General features: G+C 51.2%; 1 protein-coding gene across 7 annotated transcripts in view; it reads right to left on the bottom strand.

Annotated features, from left to right (window-relative positions):
- Positions 1 to 27,515, bottom strand: part of LOC116938841 (uncharacterized) — a 275,758-nt gene that overhangs the window by 25,423 nt on the left and 222,820 nt on the right. For 3 of the 7 annotated variants that reach the window (XM_076054538.1, XM_076054531.1, XM_076054499.1), the window contains 19 exons: positions 25,615 to 25,743; positions 24,425 to 24,487; positions 22,344 to 22,388; positions 21,363 to 21,422; positions 18,209 to 18,346; positions 17,835 to 17,900; positions 14,396 to 14,440; positions 13,228 to 13,281; positions 11,918 to 11,953; positions 10,891 to 10,989; positions 8,602 to 8,673; positions 6,815 to 6,850; positions 6,151 to 6,213; positions 5,115 to 5,204; positions 4,192 to 4,218; positions 3,216 to 3,269; positions 2,584 to 2,652; positions 1,690 to 1,770; positions 1,498 to 1,539 (listed from right to left, as the gene is read on the bottom strand). In XM_076054538.1, coding sequence (XP_075910653.1) covers positions 1,498 to 1,539; positions 1,690 to 1,770; positions 2,584 to 2,652; positions 3,216 to 3,269; positions 4,192 to 4,218; positions 5,115 to 5,204; positions 6,151 to 6,213; positions 6,815 to 6,850; positions 8,602 to 8,673; positions 10,891 to 10,989; positions 11,918 to 11,953; positions 13,228 to 13,281; positions 14,396 to 14,440; positions 17,835 to 17,900; positions 18,209 to 18,346; positions 21,363 to 21,422; positions 22,344 to 22,388; positions 24,425 to 24,487; positions 25,615 to 25,743 — 1,269 coding nt within the window. The remainder of the gene's footprint in view (positions 1 to 1,497; positions 1,540 to 1,689; positions 1,771 to 2,583; positions 2,653 to 3,215; positions 3,270 to 4,191; positions 4,219 to 5,114; positions 5,205 to 6,150; positions 6,214 to 6,814; positions 6,851 to 8,601; positions 8,674 to 10,890; positions 10,990 to 11,917; positions 11,954 to 13,227; positions 13,282 to 14,395; positions 14,441 to 17,834; positions 17,901 to 18,208; positions 18,347 to 21,362; positions 21,423 to 22,343; positions 22,389 to 24,424; positions 24,488 to 25,614; positions 25,744 to 27,515) is intronic. The other 4 variants (XM_076054518.1, XM_076054512.1, XM_076054505.1 and 1 more) reach the window with 4 other exon arrangements.

Raw genomic sequence — 27,515 nt, 5'->3', positions numbered from 1 at the left:
CTAGGCCTTTAATGGGTGGCATGCCGGAGACACTGAGACAGGGTGAGTGCAGCACAAGACAGGCCGAGTGACTTGGGACTCCGACAAAACGAGCTCCTCGTGGCCACTGCCCCACTGGGCCATGCACCTCTCAGTGACCTGGGCTCTCACGGATTTCCTTTACGATCACAGCTCCGTCGCGTCCCCTTGAGCGTGAAAATATGCCGGGTTGTTCTAGGAGGTGTACTCAACACTCGAAGAGCGATTGCACGCTTTCCTTGGAACAGCCTCGATAGCGCCACTACTCCTACGCGATGCACCCCATGAGGGAGACCCAATGAGTGGCGGCTCCAGTGCTTTGGACATGAGAATATTTATTTGTGTCTATTTGTATGTTTATTGATGCCTATTTCATAATAATCACTAACATATACCCAACACCTAAAAACATGTTCTTTGTGTGAAAACCTGATGATGATTGCTTGTGTTGCATTCGAAACGTCATGATAATTTTATTGTTTTATTTTTATTATTTCATCATTTCCCTTCTACGTGACTTTACCGAAAGAACCAAAAAATATGAATCCCTGCAGCCATGAAAGTTTAAAATCGAAACCTAAAAACATGTTACGCAAGAATGTGCAAAAATAAGATATTTTAAATAACGATTTAGTGATTATCCGGCGGTTTTTTTTTTCATCAGGCACCCCTCTGCCCCCCAAAGCAGTTGGGTAATTGATGATCGCCTGTACTCGAATAGCCCTCCTCAGTGCAATTGTCAAGGGTGCTCAAACGAGTTCACTCCGTGCGGTGAATGTGGGGTGCTTACTCAGTCGTGAGGAGGAGTCTGCGTACAAATTGCAGTTGCTGATTGATTCGGGCTTACTTTGTCAATCCGCATTTATAAATTACTTATGTACAGGTAATAATAGTTTTCTATATGGCTGAAGAGCCATATTCGCGTGCTTGCTCCTGAGGCAGTTGGTATAAATTCGATGTTTCAATCCCAGTAGCTGCCTTACCGGAACTCCGGAAGGCAGTCGTCAAAAATATGCGAGCAGTGGCTTCAGCTGAATTCCCAAACTTGGAACGTAGCCAAAATGTAAATGACATTTTTTATAACCTCCCCCAGGTAACTACACATTCCCCGGTAAGATACAAATGAGGCATCATCACAGCGACACGCCACTCCGCTACTCCTGACCCAATCATCTGGCTCAACAATCTGAACGTGACACGACAGCCGTTGCTCTCCATCGGCCATAAGCAGAAGTATAACAAAATCTGGTAAAGAGTACAATTATTCCCGTACATTTTGTTTTGCTCTGCAAAGTATAAATATCAAATGGTGTCTTAGCCAATTTAATGAGTAAAGATGCCCGAATGCATATATATATAAAAAAAAAATTGACATTTGTGAGCCTCTGACATCCATTGTCATTGTTGGTCACCGACCCATTTAATTCCTCCTCTTGTTCACCGTTTGTGCGGACCGTTCCAAGGTGCGCAATGACTTACAGGGATTTTGCAGTGGGGGCGAGGAGGTGGTGGAACTACTCGCTACAAGGGGGGACAGAGACAAGAGACAGCACAGTGACGGGCAGCAAACGCGCGATGACGCGATAAACACGAGGATGGGAACACGGCGGCACAGGCAGCGGCGGCGGCAGCGGCGGTTGGGGGCCACGTGACCGCACTCCGCGCTCTTACTCTGTTGTTGACGTCCACGGGGAACCCCGGCTGGCCCGGGGGGCCAGGCGGGCCGGGAGGTCCGGGAGGGCCGGGGAAGCTCTGCGGACAGAGAGAGGCCAACTCCCGTGAAGCGGTGAAACGCGGGGGAACGCTCGCTGCGTCGCTACGACGAGCGGACGCCGCGCGGATGTCGCTACTCTATTCGCTTCGGTGACGAAACAGCCCCTCCTCCGCACGGTTACCTATTTAGATATATTAACATATTTGTTATTGTATTGCCCACAATTTACATGAGAGGGCATCATGACGTGTGCACAATGTCGCTGCACCACGCTGGTTGGGCACTCCGGTGTTCGTGGAGTGCTCTTGCCTATGATTCCAGAATAACTCGGCGGCATCCGCTCGACAGGACACAGACTGCTGACGAAACGTGAGAAGTTCAAAACCGATTCTGGGTTTTCTGCCAAAACAGACGATGCCGGAAGACACAAGGTATGTGTAGTGTGTGCGTTGTGGTATGTGTAGTGTATGTGTGGAGTGTCTGTGTGTGGTGTAATATGTGATGTCCGGGGTGTGTGTGGGGTGGTACGTGTAGTGCAAGTGTAGTTTATGTGGTGTGCTGTGGTAGGTGTAGTTATATACGTGTGGTCTAACAGTAGGGTGTGTGTGGTGTAGTATATGTGGTCTGTGGGGTGTGCTGTGGTGTGCGATGTGGAGTGATTTTTACTATGCGGTTTGCTGTGTGCTGTGCGGTGTTTGCGGTGCGGTGTGCTGTGCTGTGCGAGGTGTGTGTGGTGCGGTTTACTGTGCAGTGCAGTGTGTGCTGTGCGAGGTGTGTGCTGTGCAGGTTGTTGTCCTGTGCGGTGTGTGCCGTGTGATAGAGTTGTGAGGATGCACGGTAGAGGTGCTCACATTGCCCAGGCCAACACCTCCTCCAGATTCGCCCTTCTGACCTTTGAAGCCGTTAACTCCCGGCCGACCCTGAGAACACAAAGTCAGCAATCCAACCATGGAACGACATAGGCAGTGTAACGATGCACCTGTTCTATTCGTTTTTGATGTCTTCATGATGTTCATAAAGATATCCTGTGAAGCCTGGAAGTATTTGAGAGTTCCAGGCACTGAGTGCATCGAGTGGATTTGTGGCTCTGCGAGGCAAACATCTTGGCGTCAAATAGTGAAGCCTGGGTTCAAATCCAGGTGGATTATGAAGTCTTATGTATGCAAAATTTAAGACAACGAATTGTGCGCGATTGTGACAATTCTGCTGTGTGTAGAAGCCGTACTTATTGTAATATTTTATTACGCTTCTTAACCACCAAGTCTCTTCACTCTTTTTCAGGAGGGTCCTAAAAGGTTTTTCGCAGTAGTGGGCGATGATTGCCGTGTATATATAAATCGAGTGACTTGCATTGTAACACCAACGTAATACTCACGTGAACTGCACCACACGCACAAACACGTTCAACGCTAGAGCCAAGGCCCTATTCACGTCAGCATCAAAAAACGCGGACAGAGCGACGACGGCAGAGAAGAGGACTTACGGGCCGCCCCGGCATGCCGTACTCCCCCTTGACTCCGGCGTGACCCGCCGGACCCTGGCGACCAAGGACAAGAGGGACACGGTGAGGACATCGCGAGGCCTCGCTGGCCCCCGCCCAAGCCAGCGTGCGGCCAGCGCGGGCGCTCGGCCCCCGTGAGCCCGCCCCGGCCCCCCGGGGCTCCGCGTGGGATCCCAGGCGGGGAAGCGCCGAGCCCAAGGGCGAACGCGGAGCGGCGAGCCCCCGAGGAAACGCTGCCGGTTCAATGGACGCGGCGGCGCAGAAACCCGTTGCCAGGGAGCCACGCAGCGATTCCCTCCGCGAGTCCTCTCCTCCGGTACCCCGACAGTGGCCGCTTGCCGCTGTGCACGCCCAAAGATCGCGGCGCTCCCCCTCCGTTCTCCGCTCAACGGGGACTCTCGCCGCGTGGAATCCACTCGGCTTTGGCGGTGCCCAGTCTCTCGGCCACGATTCGGTTCCCACCCCGAAGCGCCGTCCGCCCTCGAAGGCCCCCTTTTACTTCCTCAGTATTTTTCCGCTATGGATTGGTTATTTTATTTGGTGGGTGTTCTTACCACAAGAATGCGTGATTTTATTAGTTATGTTTTTTTTTGCTCTTATTTGAATTGCTCGAAATGTTATTTCTGTTATTCGCTCTGCACACCACTTTGTAGTCTCTGGGTGAAAGGTGCTCTAAAAGTATAAACTAATATTATTGCTATTAAGCATTAGGGCGGTGTCAATTATTATTTATTTGTGCAGATGGAGTAGTGCAGCACGGCAAGGCAAGCGCTGGACAAATCAACCACGGCCAGCAAGTACTCATTTCCCCCAAGAGACACAGCGGCTCGCGTGCACACGAATGCATGCTGCTTCTAGACTCACTCGCTATGCACGTACGTATGTTAAACTTATTTCGCACCGTACGTAGCCAGCTGTGCTAATTGGAGGTGCTCGGTCGTGGTTGCACGGAACTCACCATCAATCCAGGAGAGCCGGCATCGCCCTGCAACACAGCAAGAAGAGCGAACGAGGTGAACGCCGCTATCATCATCGTCACCGTCAGGTGACAGTAGCAGTGATTTCTGCATGTGGCACAAATCACGCGGCCACACTGTTTTTTCACTTTTTCCCAATCACATTGCGCTTGGACTACAGCGGCATTTTCCACACGGTGTAACGCGTCCGTTGGCAACGCTCGCAGACAGCGGCGGTAACTTGCGCTTCGCGCAAGCCAGCGTTCACTCGGAGTGCGACGTGACAAAACTCCGTTTCCCCAGTGGCCAGTGCTCACGCGCTCTGCTCCAGGTGTCCACACGGTTGGAGCAACCAAGCACGGTCGAGGCCAATTGTCAGCGTCTCCGCTGCCTAAACGTGCAACGGGGCAGCACTCATCTCCCGCGGTGGCCCCGAGCCGGTGGTGAGTGAAAGGGCACTCCATGAACCACGGGAGAACCACTGCTGCCTTCCTATCGAGCGGCACTAATTTAATTGGCTCACACACGCTAACACAAGTGGGCCCATGAATTCCATTAGCCCAGCCGCCAACTACTCCAGCTAGCAGTTGTCTTTGTCTCTCTCTCTCTCTCTGCATTTGTTTCTCTCCGTGCCCGTTTGCCTATCTTGTTCCGTCTCTTCCTCTGCGTCTCTGAGTCTCTCCGCGTCTTCCTCGGCGTTTGTCTTTAGCGTTGCTACATTCGGCTGGGCTAAAGCTTCTCTCCCCCAGTCTCTCTTCCCCCTGCCCTCCCCGCACTCTCACTGTTGAGCCGCCTCCGAGCACGGACCGTGAGCTGATCCCTGGGCGGAGCGGGGGGGGGGGGGGGGCCTGTGCCCATGATACTGCCAGCGCTGGGATGAGGCCTACAGGTCGCAGGTGCTGCTGCTGCTGCTGCCATGACTCACCTTGTCACCCTTGGGTCCCTGGGGCCCTGCCATGCTCGCCAGATGGGAGCCGTCTGCAGCAATGATGACCCCGGGTTCCCCCCTCTCACCCTGCGATGGACACGCGCAGGAAACAAACGCGCGCACGCAGAGGCGTGCGCACCGAGCAGACGCCCCTTTTAACTGCACGGTCGGGCGAACGTTGCGACATCGACACCGCGCACTGCTTCCCCATTAGCTGCATCGCTCGGTATTCCGCTGCAATGCAATTTGAGACGTTAGTGGTGTGGTCTTTACAGCGTAACTGGCCTCCGAGGTAGTACACTACGCACAGAGTGTGACTGAGGAGTCTGTCCTGACATGGAAAGTGACAAGTGGCCCTCATGGAAATGTGTTTTTCTCCACGATCCTCTGCAAGTGCAGTGCACTTTGTCTATCGATGTTTAAAATCCTCAATCCCTCACCTGAAGAAGAACTCTCTGTCTCAGGTCTCAAGCTACTTGGTTTGAGAGATGCATATCCCAACAGCTATCATAAGGAAAGCAAGAGATCCTTTAAGACTATTCCTGAACTCACGCTCTAACTCGATAAAGAGATTTCCGGTCTCGATGGCCTCTCACCTAATTTAAATAACGGTGATCGATTCATCAACTGTGGAGACTCACGGAGGGCACTGCCAGCCACTTCTACCACATGTGGATTCTCTACATTTCTCTGAATTATCTCCGCTATTTTTACATTTCTTTGGATTTAAAATAATAAAAAAAAATCCCAATTTTTCAGTTAAAACAGTATTATGCATGTGGAATTTGTGGCAAAACTTAAAAAGTGTATGCTTGGCTGAACATCAATATTTATTCATGCACCACTTCTACTGTAAGGCCACAGAATTATTTCTAGGACTATTAGCAGATGCTAAATTCCGACTGAATGGGTGAATATGTTCATCAATATGATTCCTGTTATTTATTTCGTAAGAACCCAAAAACACAATAAGCGAAGGGAGCGCCGGATGTCGGCGGCTCCTCTCGTGCCTGCGGGTGGACGTGGTCCTCACCTTCATCCCCGTGGGTCCCTGAATGCCCGAGGCTCCCTTCTCCCCGCGGGGTCCAGGCAGCCCCTGCGGAGGAGCCACAACACCGGTGAGGGCCACGCGGTGGCGTCGGGGTCAGCGGACGCTCGTGGGGGAACGTGGGGGTACGTGTGGATGTTGTCGGGATGCGGAAGCAGGGACCGTACGCGATGGCCTGAGCTGAGGCAAGACCCTTCACACTAAGCAAATGCGCAAACCAGCGGTTATGGCACAACCGGTTCATCATAACTCAAGGAATGGGCACTGACATTCACCGCAAAGTGCCCCGCAATATTATTTCCATATGGCTTGTGCGCGCACGCTGTGGTGTCATGGTCTGGACTCGGCTCGGAAAAACGTGACGGGGTTTGGAACTGACACAGGGGGTCATTAGTCATGGAGATGCGACGCTGTCAGGAGGTCAAGGAGCTGACGCACACACAGGAGGGCGGCGACAAACATCCGCGGAGGCTGGGAAGGCTCAGTCCCGCACGGACCGGGCCGGCACAGTGGGACTCGGGGACCAGGGCGAACGCTCACGATGGTTTAAAGGGAGGCAGATATGGGCAGGGGACGTGGGTCTCCTCGACTGAGGCCGACGTGGAAATGGATAAGCGGCTACAAGGGAGAGAGGCGAGAGAGGCCTTACTGGGTGTCCAGCCAGTCCCACCATTCCCGGAGGCCCCTGTGCGCAGAGTGGGGCGGCAACGCACGAGTCACCCCTGCCTCAGGGCCCCTCTCGACACGCAAACCCGCGCTGCACGGCGGAGCCCGTGTGGTGTGGTGGATCCCATGTGGTGTGGTGGATCCCATGTGGTGTGGTGGATCCCGTGTGGTGTGGCGGATCCCGTGTGGTGTGGCGGGGCCGTGTGGTGTGGCAGATCCCGTGTGGTGTGGTGGATCCCATGTGGTGTGGTGGATCCCGTGTGGTGTGGCGGTTCCCGTGTGGTGTGGCGGGTCCCGTGTGGTGTGGCAGATCCCGTGTGGTGTGGTGGATCCCATGTGGTGTGGTGGATCCCATGTGGGGTGGCGGGTCCCGTGTGGTGTGGTGGGTCCCGTGTGGTGTGGCGGGTCCCGTGTGGTGTGGCGGGTCCCGTGTGGTGTGGCGGGTCCCGTGTGGTGTGGCGGGTCCCGTGTGGTGCGGCGGTTCCCGTGTGGTATGGCGGGGCCCGTGTGGTGTGGCGGATCCCGTGTGGTGCGGCGGGGCCAGTGTGGTGTGGCAGGGCCTGTGTGGTGTGGCAGGGCCCGTAGCGCGGCACCGCACCGCCGCGAGGCACGTACGAGGTGTCGCGCGTTTCAGGGACAGGGCCTCGATTCACAATGGGAAGTTGAGATCAGACTGAACCTGTCGTCTCGGTGGTTATTTCACCCACCGCGTCTCAACATCCACTGTCAAATGGGCGCCGCTTTGGAATGTGCAAGCCAAGTCACACTTTTAAGTGTTTTAAGCGCGTCTGAAGAAACTGTAATTCAAGGAGAAATTCATGCAGAGTATCAATACTCCACCTCCCTCTTACAAACATTGTGGATTGCGTGTTGCTGCAATCGAGCTGAAAGTCCTCACGGTGATTTCTTGCATTTAGTGCTGAAATATTGGCAAGAATATATGTACTCATGCAATTTCTACTCATATACTTTGTTTATTTTTACTTATTTTCCGCAACGTGCTTACCTTTTCTCTCGTTTCCACCCGCTATCCTTTAGTGTATTGTTCGTTGCTGTAACTTGCTGACCTGCCACCCTTACGGGACATCGTGATGGCTCATGGGATTCCTCCAGTCGAAATAATAAACATTCTGATTCCGTTGTGATTCCCTTGACCCGTAATAGACCGTTGCGACCCCAAGGGTGACGGGGGTGACGTTTCGTGTCAATACACCCCGGAACCACGACAACATCCGACGCAGTGGCGGATGCGTTCTCGATTCCGCACCAGGAATTGCGGTCCGCTCCAAGGCAAACGTTCGCCTCTGGCCTTCAGATAAGAACGGGGCCGCGGGGCGTCGCAGACGGCGCAGGCCGTGCGGCGCCTCCCGCCCTGCGCCTCGCTCCCATGCACCGTTGCGTCTGTTGGTTGTTGCCGCGAAGGGCAGGAACTGTGAACACTGCGTGCGCAGCTCGCTGCCGCGCCCTCGGGACGCGCGGAGGGCGCGGCGACCCGCCACCCCTGACGCCTGGCGCTGCGCGTTGGCCACGCGCTCCACATGGAAACGAGCGTCGCGGCCAGGAGGAGGAGGCGAACGCGGAGAAGCAAAGTGGCTTCGTCCACTCGAGAGGCCATCCTCGCCTCCGCCGCATCAAAAATGGAATTCCCGCGGAGTCGGGACGTTGGTCACGCCGGGACACGCACTGTTTAGCCCGTTGCGTACGTACGTGGCTGAGCCACCGCAGCCCCGCCTGTGGCTCGCGGGTCGTGCGATCCACGTTTGTGCTCACCTGGAGTCCTGGGGGTCCCATGGGGCCTGGGGGCCCTGGCTGTCCTGCTTGGCCTGCCACACCCCCTGACTCCTGTCACACAGAGGACAAAGACAATGATTCTCCCACCGTGTAGCCTTAACAGACTCTTGGGGCAAGTGCTGTTAGCCGGCATGGAACACGAGGGTGGCGATGTTTACGCACCACATCAGGGTTACTCATTTGAGGCAGAGTCGACCTCGGGGAGACCCAGGAGCAGTTCAGATCATCATCGCTGTTATATTGGTCGTGAGCGGGACCTGAACTCAGGTCGCAGTGTGCAAACCGCTGCCCCACAGCTCCCCACAACATAGGACACGCACGGTCTTACACCCACAGCACAGACAAGGCCTGCAAGTACAAACCAAAGGTCTGCATAGAGCAGCCAGGGATTTTCCTTTACCCAATGCAAGACACACTCGTTACAAAGCACAGCTCTTCCTATAATAGATACACTGCGTACGCCATAATGGTTTGCTCCCTCGCGTGATTGGGCGGTCGCAAAATAGCACTGAATGTAAAATGGCCTCCGAGTCAATGTAAACTCATAAGCAGCACAGAATTTACTGCAAAGGTTGTTTAAATGTCAATAAACATGACCTTGAACTACACAGAACAGGTTAACAAAGTACTGCCGTGTGTTGTGGTCATTAAAAACTGTTATGGCTGTGTATGCGAATATTTAAAACATTTCCCAAAATATGATCAATCACGAGCGATCTAAATCTTATCCTAATTCTTGCAAGCTGGGCAGAATGTTATGTTTTCGTGCCAAGAATGATTATTTCAGCTTCCCACAATACGCAGAGTGACGTCTCTTCATGTTTCATTGATTAGGGAACCTGGTAATTAGACGTTATTGAGGTCAGAGCCTAAACGCTTCTTAAAATCCGGTGCCCATTTATGACCCGGTTTAATTCATTAATGGCCACAGTGATAAGTGTATGACATCCGTATGCACGTGAGTAGCTATGTGGATGTTTTTTTTTACAAAACATGTATTTTTTTATCACAATCTCACCCACCGTTTGAACTCTTTATTTTAATCCCTTTCTCATCGAAACTGCTCCGGATTCCCAACACAACTCTCATTCCAACGGCTACTGGGTACTGGGACCGTAAGCCCAGTATTGGCCGAGATGTGACCCAAGATTAGCAGCAGTGCCCAGGTCCGTGCTCCACGCCCCGTGAGCCCTGGGGCTTCGTGGATCTCCCGCCCTCTACCGGGTATGTGAAGCGATCTTAAATAAAGTTTGTGTTTAGCAATGTTTTTTTACGTAGACATGGGGGTTACGGTAGGCAATTTAAAGCGGGAATACACAATTTATATAATATTGCGCCCACGTGATTTTAACAGAACCGCTGCAAAGTGTAACCAAGCGAGCAACGTCACGACGCACGCATCTCGCGTCTGTGACGACCCCCAGGCATCACGGTCGGTGCCAGGGTCGGCCCGGGTAGAAGGCAGCGGTGCGCTTCTCTAGCCGAGTCTGGGAGCCCCTTGGGCCAGCGAGCTTGAGACCGGTTCGCTCCAGCCCGGTTCAAACAATGGACAGGCATAGTTCACATTGGTCGTGGGAACGTGATAAGAGTGAGCCTATTTGTAGATTAGAAATCCAGCCTAAGCTGCCAGGAAGGTGCCAGTTGAGTACATTCCATATTTTCAACAAGAAAGACGACAGGGCCCAAGTGTGACCGAAAGTTTCATTTTCTGTTCTCTCACTTCACAGCGTCTTTTAATCATTATAGAAACTGTGCAATAATATTAAAGACAATATTTTGGGTAATTCACAACCAAGCTCCTCAAAACATTGCTGAGATTTCTGGTAGGAAAGGTGTACCTCACGCAGGGTTGGGCTTTTGCTCCATTGCATACTGGTTCTGAGCAGGGGACAGTGTCTACGAATACTTGGGGGTTAAGGACTCCTGATGCTGCCAACTGTTCATTAAAACTCCAAATATTTATACTCCAGCCTCACAGATTCCCCAATATCACCACACACAGAACACACCTCAATTTAGGTTCTGTTGTTCCCTATTTACAAGTACTGCTAACCTCCGATTCGCACGGTTAGATACGTGCGGTGTGAAATCAATTCAACGTACATGCAGTACGTGCACTGAGAAGCTTTCAGGAAGACTGCCGACTTGCAACGAAACTCTGAAACACAAAGGTCCTAAATCCCCCCCCCCCCACGCGCGTGTGAGTGTGTGATTACACAATCGAGTCTCTCAGGCCGAGGCTTGACGCGGGTGTCCGCTGCCACTCACCACATCGTAGGTTGGTCCATGGAAGAAGGAAGGAGGCCCAGGTGGACCGGGTAGGCCGGGCGGTCCCTGAATGCCGACGCCGTCCACGCCCGGTCGCCCCTGTAGACACACAGCAGCACCCCGTCCATCGAGCCTGCATCACAGTTGCATTCTCCATTCCCCTCCTGCCTGCTCATTACCAAATGTAACAAAAAATGCACCGTCATACGAAGATCGCATTTTTCGGTAAAACATTAAGAACGTTTGATATATAGTCATGAAGTAATGGTCCTTTTAAAAGTAACATCATAGCTGGTACGATCTCTGTCAGTGTGTAGCGACATTCATTCGTGTTAAAAGTCAACCTTGCTGAATAATGAGCGTGGGGTATCTGCCTTTGTGGTGGACGTTACTGCTTTGGTAGTCGTTTGCACGCTGGCTGAAATGGACGTGTTGATCGAGCAGAAAGTAGTGATTAAATTCTCGAGTGAAAGCAAAAAGTCCACAGGTGGCTGGGTTGTGTTGCAGACTGTGTGCTGCCTATGGGGATAATCCCTGCGTAGGAGCATTACACCTCAAACTATTTATATATACAACTCTCTTCCAGAAGCGACTTGGCCACACATGGTAGCTCAACGAAGTAGCTTATCATGTGGAAATGTATCGTAGCCAAATACTATAAACGCATGTTTCTAAATGCGGAGGGAAAAACCGGAGGACCTGGAGAAATATCCACGCGACCACAGGAAGAACATGCAAACTCCAAATATACAGGCAGTAGGGTCGGGATGGAACCCACGACCTCCTGCACACCACGCTAGGTAGTTAACATCTCGCCACTGTGGTGCCCCATTGGGTGCAATGGCATTTGCAGCCGGTATCACGGTGGTGGCAGACGTTGGGTGTCGGTGGTACAAGCAGTCATGCCACTACCACGGCCCCAATAGGCGTTGTCAGGGAACGCATCTACCGTCGACACGCGGTGAACTCTGTGACTGTCTACATTCCGCAGGTGAAAAAGTCGACTCTCAGAGCAGATGTGACTCACCTGCAGACCCATCTCGCCCTTGGCACCCGTCGGGCCCTGCAACAAGGGGAACCAATTATCCATACACATGTTGCCATGACAAACACAGTTTATGCACAAATAACAATACTCAAAATAGCTGTGATGGCCTTAAGGTGCAAACGATGCCTACAGTAATTGGAAAAACTGTGTAGGTGGTCGTGAAAAACTGTACTCTCTAAAACTGCAAGAGAGGAAAACGTGGTGGTGACGTTGTTGTGAAGAGAGAATGCGTTTGCGTTCACGACGTGGGAGCCCACCGAGGTAAAAGTCCGTTTTTAAGAAAGGCCAGGATATTGATCGTACGTTCCTATTTGCGTAGCATGGGAGTTGGCAACCAACGTACGTAAAAAGAAGAGGCATTTTTTCGAATTCGGTCAAAATAAATCTACATTGCAATATCGGCAGTGCATTGTGGTGAATACGTGATGGTGGGTCTTCAACACAGAACGGCACGAAGGGGCAGTCCTTAAAAGAGCCACCACACGCGGCTCCACAGCCAGGGCTTGCTGACCCCCGGGGCAGCAAATCAGCCAGGAGACCGAGGCTCTTTTTGAAAAATTGCATGTCAAAGTGTATTTGCTGGGAGGTACAGTCCCGCACTAAATGCTTTCAAGCTCTCAATTCCGGTTCAGTGATTCTGCACTTGCTCTATTACTATAGTACTATACTACCTTCAACTTTTATGAACGACTGGGTGTTTAAGGTTAGCGATTTGTCGTATTATCTGGCTGTATAGCAAATAAAAAAGAAACAATTACTTTACTATGCAAGTAAAAAATTTGTGTTTTAATATTTCCGTGTTTTTTTTTTACTTCGGGCCCCTTTATAACATATGCAACAGGCCCCGCACTAGCTTAATCCGACACTGCCAAGGTATATTTATTTGTTTATTTACAAGCACTCACCAAATTTAATTCAGAAAGTACGATGAGTTGTATGTGCAAAGTATATTACGCACTGTCTTTGTAGAATCGGGGGAAATAAACAATTCAGACAAGGGTCTGCTTCACCGTGAAAAATGACACGCAAGTGTGGAAGTCTATGGGCAGGTCTATTCCTTGTATGTATGTATGTACGTTGAACTTGTTTCGCACCGTACGTCGCCAACCGTGCTAAACGGTGGTACGGGAATGAAAAAAAAAACAAGTCCGAGCAAATGATAAACAAAATATATTTTTTTTAAAAATCACCGAATGGAATCAACAACCCCGTGAATCGTGGCCGCACGAGCAATGTGTACGCTGGCGTCGATTCTGCACGGAGCCGAGGCAGCCGAAGGTGAGACCCACCTGGGGCCCGGGGTGGCCTGCGAGTCCGACGGAGCCTGGAGGCCCCGGAGGTCCCTGGAAAAAACGGAATTCAAACGGGCGGCGGGAAAATCAGCAACGATCAATGTGGGGGGCTGGCACGGCAAGCGGGACTCACCGTCTCAGACTCCGAGCAAATGTACCTACATACAATCCCTCACCGACAAGGGAGTGCCGGCGAGGGATTGCCAGTGAGGGATTGCCGGGGAGGAATTGTCGGGGAGGAATTGTCGGCTAAGGATTGCCGGCGAGGGATTGCCGGCGAGGGATTATCGGCGAGGGATTGTCGGCGAGGGATTGTCGGCGAGGGATTGACGGTGAGGGATTGACGGTGAGGGATTGACGGGGAGGAATTGTCGGGGAGGAATTGTCGGCTAAGGATTGCCGGCGAGGGATTGCCGGCGAGGGATTATCGGCGAGGGATTGTCGGCGAGGGATTGTCGGCGAGGGATTGACGGCGAGGGATTGACGGTGAGGGATTGACGGGGAGGGATTGACGGTGAGGGATTGAGGGTGAGGGATTTACGGGGAGAGATTGTCGGCGAGGGATTGTCGGGGAGGGATTGTCGGCGAGGGATTGACGGTGAGGGATTGAGGGTGAGGGATTTACGGGGAGAGATTGACGGGGAGGGATTGACGGGGAGGGATTGTCAGGGAGGGATTGTCGGGGAGGGATTGTCGGGGAGGGATTGACGGCGAGGGATTGACGGTGAGGGATTGAGGGGGAGGGATTGACGGGGAGGGATTGTCGGGGAGGGATTGTCGGGGAGGGATTGACGGGGAGGGATTGACGGGGAGGGATAGACGGCGAGGGATTGCCGGGGAGGGATTGGCAGCGAGGGATTGCCTTGGGCCCTTTACCTCCGTGGGAGGGAGTCGCCAGAGAAAATACCATTTACTGCGACATCAGCAAGTGGCAGTGCTACAAACAAAACACGCTCCACCATCACAGAAATGTTTCCAGCATCGGGCCAGGGCCGCCAAGGGAGATGCCACCCTCCCAGTGCTCGTTTGAGTTAGGAGAGATGCGTCGAGTTGAAGGCTCGCTGAGGAGACAGATTTGATTGACAGGTGCCTAACAAGGCCCCCCCCCCCCACTCCCCCGAGGGCCACGGATCCCGTGAGGAGATGAGCAAGATACGAGGCGTACCGGCAGTCCTGGCGTTCCGTCTGCACCCGGGTCTCCTGTCATGCCCTGTCGACAGAAGCCTGCGTCAGCAAGTGCAGCAACGTGGGCAATGTGTACACCTACAATTAAGTGTTTGCAGCTGCGCTGGGAAGCCACGAATAAAGTAGGTCAGTTATTTCCCACCCCCCCCCCCACACACGTGTTTCAGTTGCCTCTCGTTAACATGAGGCAGTGGATCATGTCTACGATGCATCATGTCTACGATGCATCATGTCTACCATGCATCATGTCTACGATGCATCATGTCTACGATGCATCATGTCTATGATGCATCATGTCTATGATGCATCATGTCTACCATGCATCATGTCTACCATGCATCATGTCTACCATGCATCATGTCTACCATGCATCATGTCTACCATGCATCATGTCTACCATGCATCATGTCTACGATGCATCATGTCTACGATGCATCATGTCTACGATGCATCATGTCTACCATGCATCATGACTACCATGCATCATGTCTACCATGCATCATGTCTACCATGCATCATGTCTACCATGCATCATGTCTACCATGCATCATGTCTACGATGCATCATATCTACGATGCATCATGTCCATCATGCATCATGTCTACGATGCATCATGTCTACCATGCATCATGTCTACGATGCATCATGTCTACCATGCATCATGTCTACGATGCATCATGTCTATGATGCATCATGTCTATGATGCATCATATCTACGATGCATCATGTCTACCATGCATCATGTCTACCATGCATCATGTCTACCATGCATCATGTCTACCATGCATCATGTCTACGATGCATCATGTCTACGATGCATCATGTCTACCATGCATCATGACTACCATGCATCATGTCTACGATGCATCATATCTACGATGCATCATGTCCATCATGCATCATGTCTACGATGCATCATGTCTACCATGCATCATGTCTACGATGCATCATGTCTACCATGCATCATGTCTACGATGCATCATGTCTATGATGCATCATGTCTATGATGCATCATATCTACGATGCATCATGTCTACCATGCATCATGTCTACCATGCATCATGTCTACCATGCATCATGTCTACCATGCATCATGTCTACGATGCATCATGTCTACGATGCATCATGTCCATCATGCATCATGTCTACCATGCATCATGTCTACCATGCATCATGTCTACCATGCATCACGTCTACCATGCATCATGTCTACCATGCATCATGTCTACGATGCATCATGTCTACCATGCATCATGTCTACCATGCATCATGTCTACCATGCATCATGTCTACCATGCATCATGTCTACCATGCATCATGTCTACGATGCATCATGTCTACGATGCATCATGTCTACGATGCATCATGTCCATCATGCATCATGTCCATCATGCATCATGTCTACCATGCATCATGTCTACCATGCATCATGTCTACCATGCATCATGTCTACCATGCATCATGTCTACGATGCATCATGTCTACGATGCATCATGTCTACGATGCATCATGTCTATGATGCCTGTGCTCGCTACGTGACACTGAAACCAATTTCTTTTTTATAGCTCACCCACGGAGAATATACCAAACGCAGTCACAAATCAAACGTACTGTGAATTTTTTTTGCGTCGTCATTGGTGACTGAGCTGAGCCCATGAACTCGCTGCACGAGATCAGCAAGGTATTGTGGTTCAGCGCTTGCCACGCGTGCACCACGGTACCTTGATGATCCCGTCAAGGAGCATTGACCAACTACGGTCATCATCGCACGCTCTCAGATGCGCTTCTGCGGCCGTCTGGAACGCTCTTCCTTCTGACATTAGGAAGCCACTGGAGCTATGCAAATTTGAAATCGCGATTGAAAACTCAATACCTTAGAACTGCTTTTCGTGTTTAGTTTGTCATCGTTCCCCCACACCTCCCATTAGCACGGATGGCTACGTACGAAAGAAGTTCAAGAAACGTACGTGCTTGAGTTTGAAGCCGGCATTCTGTGCAATGCCAGCTCAACGCTGGAGCGAATATCAGCCCCACCGAGCCGCCCGACAACCTGACCTCCAACCACGCCCGGCAGCGCTCGCTGCCTATGGCGAACCGGTTTGTAACGGCGGCAGTGGCAGGGTCAGAGGTTAAACCGCCTCGCCGCTCTCGTTTGTTCTCTCGGCGAATTAAATCGATTAGTTAGCGTCAACGGCGCTCCCACAGGCGACAACCACCCGCCACTTTAAAAGTCGCTGCGGCTGCGTGAAGCCTGCTGTTACCAGTCTCGGTGTCGCGCGTGTCTACACACGCGTGTGCTTTATGCCGGTGCTCGTGTAAGCTATGTACACTTTGTATGCGTGTATACGCGTATGCAGGTATGTGTGCGTGTGTGCGGGGCATGGTAGAGTAGCGGGTTAGCACGAGACCTTGTGTGTGCGTGTGCGCTGCACTACAAACCCGGCGATCCGAGTTCGATTCCCGCTCATGGCAAACACCAAGCGATAATTATCTGAACTGGTCCTGGGTATCTCCTAGGTCGAGTCAGTCTCAAATTAGTAATTGGAACGGTGTGTAAACATCACCACTGGGGAGACAAAGGTGGTCGGCGCGGGGTGCTGGCCACCCACCCTCTCATGTACCATGCCGGCCTGCATAGGCGCTCGCTAACAGCACTTGTCCCAAAAGTCGTTGAGGCTATACGGGGACCTTTATCTTTGTAGGCCAGGGAGAGTGAATATGAAGTGCGTGTGTCCATAGTAGGGTTGACTTAATTGCATTTTTCACAATTCGCTCTGGTACAATGTCAATTCCCGTGATTCGGAAATTTTTGCCACATCAGTTTCTTAACAAATATTTCACATTTACTGTTGTTGCATTGTTCCTTGGCTTTTCTGCACCTCCAGTGGGAATAGATAATTTACTCAAAAAGTTATTCACCTGCAGTTCACTCGGCGGGCGTACGCCTGCCACGAGTCTTCTAATCATTGTGACTTTACATTTCATGATGCTTCGAGCACACACGCTGACGGTTGCGTAAGAAATACGTACATTTGATGCGCTTATAAAATCACTGTGGTAAACGAGAGCCAAGCTGTAACTATCTACGAAAAAGCATTTCTCAAACTAATAATGTAACTTATTGAATCATCATATCATCATCACGATCCATGGGCAGATATCCCGACGGTTGTCCGCTGCACATTTCGTCATTTGATTCCACTCTCCTCTCTGTCTACTGTGCCAATATGCTCAAGTAGTGCCACATGCTGCTGGCACCAACCTCTTATGACAGTAAGTTAAACACTTAAGTAAAAAAAAACCAGCACCCATATGGCGATACTGTGCAAGGGGTACGACAGGGCTGTCGAGGTGCGTCGTCGCGACGCGCGCGTACACAGGCAGCGCCACACGCGAGGGCTCCGTGTGACGCCGCTCACCTTGGGCCCAGGTTTGCCAACAGTGCCCGGCTCCCCGTCGCCGAAAGCCGAGCCCTCCATGTCGCTCTGCGGGCGAGACGACACACGCGGTGTGACGACGCACGCGGTATGACGACACACGCGGTATGACGACACACGCGGTATGACGACACACGCGGTGTGACGACACACGCGGTATGACGACACACGCGGTATGACGACACACGCGGTATGACGACGCACGTGGTAAAACAAAAAACAAATAACACGCCAATGTGGAGGCCTATGGGCAGGTCTTCCCATTCCACATTCCACAGTGGCACGAGCGGAGTTACTCTGCCAAAGCACACGCGTGATTAGACGTCAGTGGGTACCCTTCGTGTGGTAAGACTCACGAAGTCAGAGTTGAATCTGTTGGCAGATGAGGGTGGGCCAGGGGGCCCCGGGGGACCGGGTGGCCCGGTGAGGCCGGAGATTCCCTGTGGGCCCTGCGGGCCCTGAGGCCCTGCTGGGCCCGCGTCTCCCTTCTCTCCCTGCAGGCACAGTCAAACACCCAGAGCGTGAGACGGAAATAGCGGCACAGCATCCACACGGCGCGCCAGGAAAAATCTCAAACAGGTACAAACCGGAACCCTGCAGCACATTCCTTCCCAATGCCCTCCCCACATTTCTAGAACAAGAAGCCGTGCTGAATGAAAAACAACACGAAATATCTGCGCTGCAATAGAGTTGTGCCAGGACAATCGAAAAGCTCCCCTGTGACTCAGCCATGGCTTACGTCAGGCACAACGTTGCTGCAAAGACTTTCACACGTATCTGTAAATGTGACATCAATCCAAACCTCAGATACATCCTCTGGTATCCAAATCCAACCTCTCACAAACTACAAAATCACCCTCATCGCCTTTAAGTTATTTATTGGACTCGCCCCTGCCTGCCTCTCTCGTCCATGTGCAGCCTGCTGCAGGCCTACAGTCATCACCCAGACAACTTCCACTCGCAGGAAGGTCGTCTCTTCTCTTCCGCAGCGCTTGGTGTATGGAACTCCCTTCCCATGGCCATCCGCAATGCCCAACTCCATTCTCTTGCTCAAGGCCTCTGGCCATGGCTGCTTCTCTATGACCATGCTTTCATGATCACCTCAGCTAAATTTTAGATGTATTTTTTCCCTGCTCACTGACCCTCTCATTCCATCTCACCCCCTTTAACTCGCATATTTCCCCCTAATAACTTCACTTCCCTTTTGCCCAATCACATCACAGCCCCTCATACGTCTTCTACCCGTGTATGTCTCTGTTGGCTCACGTTTCCCTGGGTCTCTACTCACTATCTCCAGGTGATTCTCTCGTCAGTTTCGATGTAGTCTCTTTGTTTACTAAAGTTCCTGTGCCTGACACCATTGCAATCATTGAAGATTTGGTCCAACAATGACTGAATGCTGATGTACCGGCCCTGGTTAGACACTGCCTCACCAACACTTACTTCACCTGGAATGGAACATTGTACAAACAAGTTAAAGGTACCCCAATGGGTTCTCCCTTATCTCCAGTTGTAGCCAATGCTTTCATGGCAAATTTTGAGACGGATGCCATCCAGGCATCCACTCTACGTCCGTCCTTGTGGAAGAGGTACGTAGATGACACGTCATCTGGCCACATGGCCTACCAGCTCTGAACCAATTCTTCAACCACATCAATTCCATACACCCAGCCATCAAATTCATCATTGAGGTGGAAAAGGATGGCAAGTTACTATTCTTGGATGTTTTCATCGAAAAGAGACCAGATGGCTCAATGGTACACTCTGTCTACAGGAAAGCCAACCATACGGATGCATATTTAAAACCTGACTCCCACCACCATCCAGACCAGAAGAATTCCCTCATTAGAACTCTACACCATAGAGCTCGATGTATTTCCGACCATCATCACCTAGCCAGTGAACTGGAACACGTACACCAAGCTTTCAAGATGAATGGATATTCAGACTACACAATCCGAAAAGCTATCACCCCAACCGTTGGGAAAGAATCATCTGAGGACCCAATCAAAACCATCACCTTGCCATACAAAGCAGGGATCACCAAAAAATATTTCTAAAATCATGAGCAAACACATGATCCAGGTTCGATTTAACACAGTACATAAAATTCGTGATCTGATCCCATCTGTGAAGGATGTGATCCCTGACATGCAATACCCCGGTGTCTACAAATAAAGTTAAGTCTGCAGTAGTAGTTAAATTGGGGAAACTAAGCGACATGTCTCGGACCGTGTTCGTGAATATAAGGCAGATCTGAAACACGATAGGACCAATACCTCGGCCGTGGCTGCTCATTGTTTAATGCGGTGGGCTAACACGAAATGTATTTCTCTAAGACGAAGGTACTTTGCAAACCCACTGGCTATCAACAAAGATTAGTTCATGAAGCCATCCACATAAACAGACACAACGTCAATCGAGAGACGGGTACAAACTGAGCAATCATTGGACGGACTTTTTCACCATTTTAAGTCATAACTGGTTGTGATGTTCCCATCCTACTACCTTCCGATATAAAAAATGTTTAGGCTCTCTGATTTTACATTAACAGGTTAAATTTCTCACACTAACACAGCCACCTCGCACGCCGATCTCGAGGTTGCTGCTCTGAGATTTTCCATTAACACGCTACTCTCTAACATTAACATGCTACTCTCTCACATTAACACGCTAATCTCACATTAACACGCTAATCTCTCCCATTAACACGCTAATCTCTCCCATGAACACGCTGATCTCTCACATTAACACGCTGATCTCTCAAATTAACACGCTAATCTCTCCCATGAACACGCTGATCTCTCCCATTAACACGCTAATCTCTCCTATTAACACGCTAATCTCTCCCATTAACACGCCAATCTCTCCCATGAACACGCTGATCTCTCCCATTAACACGCTAATCTCTCCCATTAACACGCTAATCTCTCCCATGAACACGCTGTTCTCTCACATTAACACGCTAATCTCTCACATTAACACGCTAATCTCTCACATTAACACGTTAATCTCTCACATTAACACCCTACTCTCTCACATTAACATGCTACTCTCTCACATTAACATGCTACTCTCTCACATTAACATGCTAATCTCTCACATTAACGCGCTACTCTCTCACATTAACATGCTAATCTCTCTCATTAACATGCTAATTTTTACCTGGCAGCCCGTTGATTGGTGGAAAACCCACCACCGTCGTGGTCGCTGCCCACCACTTACATTCTCATTGGCTGCTGACATTTGGGCTACGCCCATTTCAAACCTTTATAACCAGTTTGCCTTTAGAAGCTAACCCCAAAGTACTCTATGAATGCAAAACAATGCCCCTGAAAATGTGTTTACATTATCTCTTCTCTAATACAAAGGGCTCATTGTCACCCGCCCATTTTGCTCATTTGAAATCCACACGGCGAAAGTTTTGCGGCAAGAGTGGATTGGGGATTTCCGTGAGACACGAAGGCACAGCGAGGAGAGGGTGGGGAAGGGGGCGGTGCGTGGTGGTACCTGTGGTGCCGACGGATGCTGCGACAGGGACCACGGGGAAAAGGAAGTGGAGAAATCAGGCTGGGAAATGAAGAACAAAGTCCGAGCGCACGCACACACACAGCGCGCACACACAGACAGCACGCACACACACACAGCACGCGCACATACAGCACGCACACACGCAGCACGCACACACGCAGCACGCGCACACAAAGCGCGCGCACACAGCACGCGCGCACACAGCACACACACACAGCGCGCGCACACACACAGAGCGCGTGCACACACACGCGCACACAGACAGCATGCATGCGCATGTGCGCACACGCAGCGTGCACGCACACACGGACCCACACGGCGTGCACACACGCACACGCGCGTACACACAGTGTGCACGCACACACGGACTCGCACAGCATTCACGTAGACGCACGCAGACGCACGCACACGCAAACATGCGTGCACCGAGACATGCACAAATGCTCAAATACATGCACACGCACACATAGTGCATGCATACGTATGTATGCATGCACTCACACTCGTACATGCAGGACCGCAACAAATCCACACAGACATTCGCACACACAGAAATCCCAGGTACACAGGCGGACAGAAACAGATGAAGACAGCGAGAGAGGGATAGGCAATGATGGAGACACAGAGATCAAGTCAGGGGTAGGAGACATAAAGACAGACAGTGGCAGAGACAGCATCATAGACAGAGACGAAGGCATCACTTTGGGCAAAGTGAGAATTAGGGTGCAAGCAGACAAGTGAGCAGATGCAACAAGGAAATACGTGGCTACAAGGGGCATTTCCACAGTCGCTGGGAGCGAATAATTCAATACATAATTCGCAGAGTTTCTCAGCGAGGTCACATCATGGGAAGTAACTGACCAGGCTACACCCAAGTGCATCACTGGACACGGTGGTGTGCGTGGGTAACGTTGGTCTCTCAGTGCATACCCTGGAGGGCAACGCTCGTTTTTTTTTTACCTGCAACCCAGGGAGTCCATACACGCCCATCTGTCCCCTGTCACCCTGCACAGCCAGACAAAAAAAAACACCCACGGAATAACACGTAAACAAACCAGGGACACAAATCGACGGAGCAAGTCTCTGCGAACCTATTGGCAACAACGGCAGGATGTTCTCAGCCGCTGGTAGGGTTGGACTGGGCCACCTGGGCCCTGGGAATTCGCCCATCAAGTGAGTCCTAGAGTTGGGGCCCAGGAGGAAGCCTGCCCTCTGGCTCGGGTGTCCCGTCACGCGGTGCGGTTGGACGTGCAATCCAGAGCGCTGGGCAGAGGGCACCCCGACCCACGTGACACCACAGCACCTGCAGAGCCACCAAGGCCACGCGCGTGTGTGCTGGGCTAGGCTGGCTGGCTGGTGCACACTGCGCTGCTCTCGTCTTGCAGGGGGGAAACAGTTGAAAGATAAAACCCCCCCTCGAGACTAAACAGTGATGCAGTCTCATAGCCGTCCCAGTGCCTGTGAGCGTTGCAAGAATGGGAAATATTTTTTTTAATAGAAAAAAATAAACAGTTTTCAAATGCTTCTCCAGGTCACCTTTGAAGTCAAAGGGCTTGGTGTTACGCATTGCCAGTGTGGCCGTGTCTGAATATTTTTGGTGGAAAATACCAGCGTTTCAGAAATGGATTAAAACAATTCTACTCATGGCCTTATCACAAAACATATGTTTGACTCAAGTCTTCCAAACAAATGGGCACAGCCACTAAATAGATTTTTACATCACAATTTTTTGTTAGTAAAAAGTTTATTCACGACCAAATTCTATTTGACTGCACTCAACTGTGAAAATTCCCCATTCCTATGGCAAGGAGCAGCCTATTTATATGCTACTAGCTGGTACCGTGCTGGAGGGATAAAGAGCCCATGTTACTCCCAACTAAACCACATCCCAGTTAAATGTCTGCTTGAAATCACAATAGCTCTTCATTTCTGCATTCTGATGTGTTTTAAAACAGGGGTGAAATGATGACTCACATCTGCAAGACTGTTTTAAGATGAGCTCTCAGCCTAAACCCATGACAATTTCCACTGGGTGAGGCTCAAGAGGGCAATGTCTAGACCGGTGTGTAAGAACTCAGATCAAGTGGGACACACACACACCAGCTTGTACCAAAAGATGCGCTTCATCTCCCCATGGTGGCAAGATGTTAACTACCTCGCCTGGTATACAGGAGGTCGTGGGTTCGATCTCGACCCTGACGCCTGTATACTTGGAGTTTGCGTGTCTCTCTCCCCGTGGTCGCGTGGATTATTTTCTGGATGCTCCAGTTTTTCCCTCCACATTTAGAATCAACATCACGCGTTTATAGTATTTGCCCGCTAGAGATTTCCATGCGATAAACCACTTCTTTGAGCTATCATTTGTGGACAGGCCGCTTCTGAAAGAGAGCTACATAGCTCAGTGGGCCTTACCTGGTGAAATAAACATCGTTTTTAGTTTAGTTTATTCAAGCAGTATGGTCGTCAACAAAGCTGCATTATTACATTGTACCGATGCTTCCTGACATGGGTGAAACCAGGGCACATTGGCTGTGTTTCTTTAACCCTGTGGAGTTTAAAACGCCACACTTCTCGATGTTTACGTGGATGTCTAAATCAAGCAGACAACGCATGTGTTGTGACGTGGCTCGCAAGGTATTGTAGTTGTTTTCATGACGCCAGACTGCTCCTAAACATTTTACTCTCGTGCATATAAACACATAACAAATATCGCGGTTATTATGATACGACGTGATGTTCTTTGCATGCAAAGTCTAATGTGTGTGGAGCAGACGAACGAGGTGACCCGTTGTCATGCTCGGAGAATGTCTTTATCCGGTTGGCGGCCGTTTCCTCTAACCCCGGCCTGTCAGGGTGGGGATCGCTCTGCTGTGGTGAGTATCCATCACGGGGGGTGGGGGGAGGGGAAAGAGGGGGGGGGGGCGCAGGGAGCCGTGCAGCCAGACGGACGTCAGAGCCATGGTGAAGTGCGCTGGGAAGCTGCACTGACCCAGAGCCTCGGATCTCATTTACATCGAGTGACCGGCCACCCAAAAACCGACCTTCTGACCAGGAGGCCCATCGGATCCTGGGAGGCCCATTCGGCCTGGGATGCCTGAAGAACCCTACAACGCATGGGACAATACAGAGCACGCGATCACTCTCATATTTGCCATTGCTCATTGATTCGCACTCATTACACACAAGGCGATTGCCACACATGTCACGTGTAAGGCTGTTTTGCATATGAGAGTGAATGTAAGGTGTGCCATGTGAGTAAGTGTGCGTCCTGTGTGTGGGGAGCGGTAGTGCGGCGGTTAGCGCTACGCTGCGCTACGCTGCGCTACGAACCCGGCGATCCCGAGTTCGATTCCTGCTCACGGCCAACATCGGTGACAGATATCTGAACCGGTCCTGAGCCTCCCCTAGGTCAACTCAGCCTCAAATGAGTACCTGGTGCGGTGTGTAAACATCGCCACTGGGGAGACAAAGATGGTCGAGCGTGGTGCTGGCCACCCACCCCCATGTGTACCATTCTTGCCGTTATAGGTGCTCGCTAACAGCACTTGGCTCAACTGTACTAATCGGGGGTGTGGGAGAAGGACGAACTAAACACGGAAAGCAATTCAAAATAAATGAAATTTTCAATCTACGTTTGAAAGTGCAGTTGCTTTCAATATCGGAAGGAAGAGCATTCGGCTGCAGACTTGCATTTGAAAGCGCGTGACGCAGTGATCGTCTTTGTTCGATGGCTAACCAAAAGCTGCTGCGAGGATGACTGGAGTTTTCGTGATGGTTGATGCTCCTTGCGGAATCAGCAAGGAACTGGTGTTCATCTGTGGCAGGCACTTTGTGTGTAATGAGCGCGACCTCAATGTATTTCGTTTGACAACTGGAAGCCAATGCAGCTCGGCTAGCACTGGATGGACATGGTCGTGATCTTGCAGTACTCGTCACGACAGGTGCCAGAGAATTTTGCACGCGCTGCAGCTTGGTAGTGGTTTTTCGCCAGACGTCCCGTAGAGTAGGGAGTTGCAATAATCGAGCCTCGCCGATACTATGCTACACGCTACCGTGTTGGATATGCCACGACTCAATAGTGGTTGAATGTGTTGTAGAGGCCCGATATGAACATTGCAGGGCCTGACTATATTTTGCACATGGTTACCAAACGACAGCGGGTGTCTAGTCATGTTAACGAGCGCAGCGTTGGGAAGTGACCGTCAGGCGGGGCGTAGGCCGGGCAGCTCACCGCCTCGCCGCTGCCTCCCTGTGCTTGGCCTCCCTCTCCCGCGCTTCCTGGCTGCCCGGGAATCCCTGGGAGGCCTGGGGGCCCAGGAGGACCGGGGGGGCCCGGGGGCCCAGGCACACGCGAGCGGCCCTGGGAAACGGAACACGCGACAGCGCGAGCAATCTTTGCAACGGGGACTTTATTTTTTTTCATTCAAAAAAAATATGTGTATCTTCCAATTCTGTTACAACTGTGCTCTCAGCATCACGTCACCCGGCACAAAGTGGCCCTGGGGACCGTCGCAGAGCCATGATCCACCCCATGTTAGACGGAGTCCGTGGGGGTAGATGTCACAGAACTACATCCGAGCTCCCTTCAACTGACTTGCTATCCACACGTGGATGGCGCTGCAGTTTCCCCATGCGCTCTGCTGTCGAAATACTTGTCATATGGCAGTAAAAACCAAATGTTTTAAAATCAGATTTCACGTGATGGCTTCTTGTGCGGTCATTGGTGACCCGGTTTAGATGATCAATGAGAGGGGGGGGAGGGGGGGGGCGGCCACCTGGGTTCAACCCCAGGCAACTCATCGCTGCCGGCTCGGTGCCCTGACCCCTTGTGCCAACCAGCTGACGCCTCTCGAGCCGGGACCGTAGCCAGAGGTGTCCTCTGTCGGTCACATGGGCAATCGCGAGGTGGTCACAACTGTTGGCGGCCCAGAGCCGTAGGCAGACTCTACAGGCGCAATTTGATTTGGAGCTGCGAGAAACTGAAGCCAAATACCTTGCGCATCTCAAGAGAATGGTTAGAAACTCTATTCAGAGTACATGGTGGCGCACCCGTCCCAGTGACTCCCCACAGGTCACGTAGCATGTAGGCTTCCCACCACCCAGCACAGCCGAACAAATTTAATTGTAACGCAGTGCGCGAGCGGTTTAGCAACACGCCAATGGTTAGCGTTTCAGCTCACTGTAAACTAAACAAATTTTAAGTTGAGCAGGTAAGGCCAACTGAGCTATGTAGCTCTGTTTCAGAAGCGACATGGCCACACAAAATTATTGCTCAACAAAGTGGCTTATCGCGTGGAAAATTATCGCAGCCAAGTACTCTTAAATGCGTGTTTTTAAATGTGGAGGGAAAAACCGGAGGACCTGGAGAAAAATCCACGTGACCACGGAGAGTACATGCAAACTCCAAATATACAACAGGTGTCAGTTTCGGAATCGAACCCACGACCACCTGTATACCGGGCGAGGTAGTGAACATCTCACCACCGTGGCACCCATAATATCGTCATCCACTCACTGGTGGAGCTGAAGAACAATTCTCACAACCAAATTAAGCCATTAGATTGCTCCAGAGAGCAAAGGCGGAAGTCAACAAAAGTCATAAAAAAATACATGAGATAGATTTGTTCACAGTTCCGCTCTTGCAGCAGTACTTGACAGCAACAACACCTACACACGAAGGCTAAGCTGCCTTTTAACAAAAATCACAGGCCAGCTGGTGAGGATTACCAGCTCCGGCACAGCGCTCGCGAGTGAGACACGAGGTCACGGACCAGTGAGATAACTCACGGGGCCTGTCAAAACTGCCCCAGAGGAGCACGCGTTTCAGAGCTCTTCTTCGCGATTCACGACCGAGCTTTGCCACACGGAGAAAACCTTTTGGGGTTTCCCGTGGCAATGCTGATCGCAAACGCTTAAAGCCTGCGCCCTTTGCACTGGTGTGCTCTTTGTCGGAAAGTTGATATCGCTACTTGCTTTCACATCGTCATTTAAGTTATTTGTTTTATTTGCCTTCATGCCCTTGACAAGCCTCACCGAATCCCCACCCCCCCCCCCCAACTCTTTTTTCAGGAGAGTCCTGCCAAGTTTTCGCAGCAGTTGAGCGATGCTGCTGCTGCTGTGTGAACCAAATTG

Source organism: Petromyzon marinus, chromosome 4, assembly GCF_048934315.1.
Source record: "Petromyzon marinus isolate PM22_M1 ecotype Great Lakes invasive population chromosome 4, UKy_Petmar_22M1.pri1.0, whole genome shotgun sequence".
NCBI classification, from domain to species: domain Eukaryota; kingdom Metazoa; phylum Chordata; class Hyperoartia; order Petromyzontiformes; family Petromyzontidae; genus Petromyzon; species Petromyzon marinus.
Note: the sequence above shows the minus strand (reverse complement) of the source record. Positions and strands in the feature narration are given on the sequence as shown.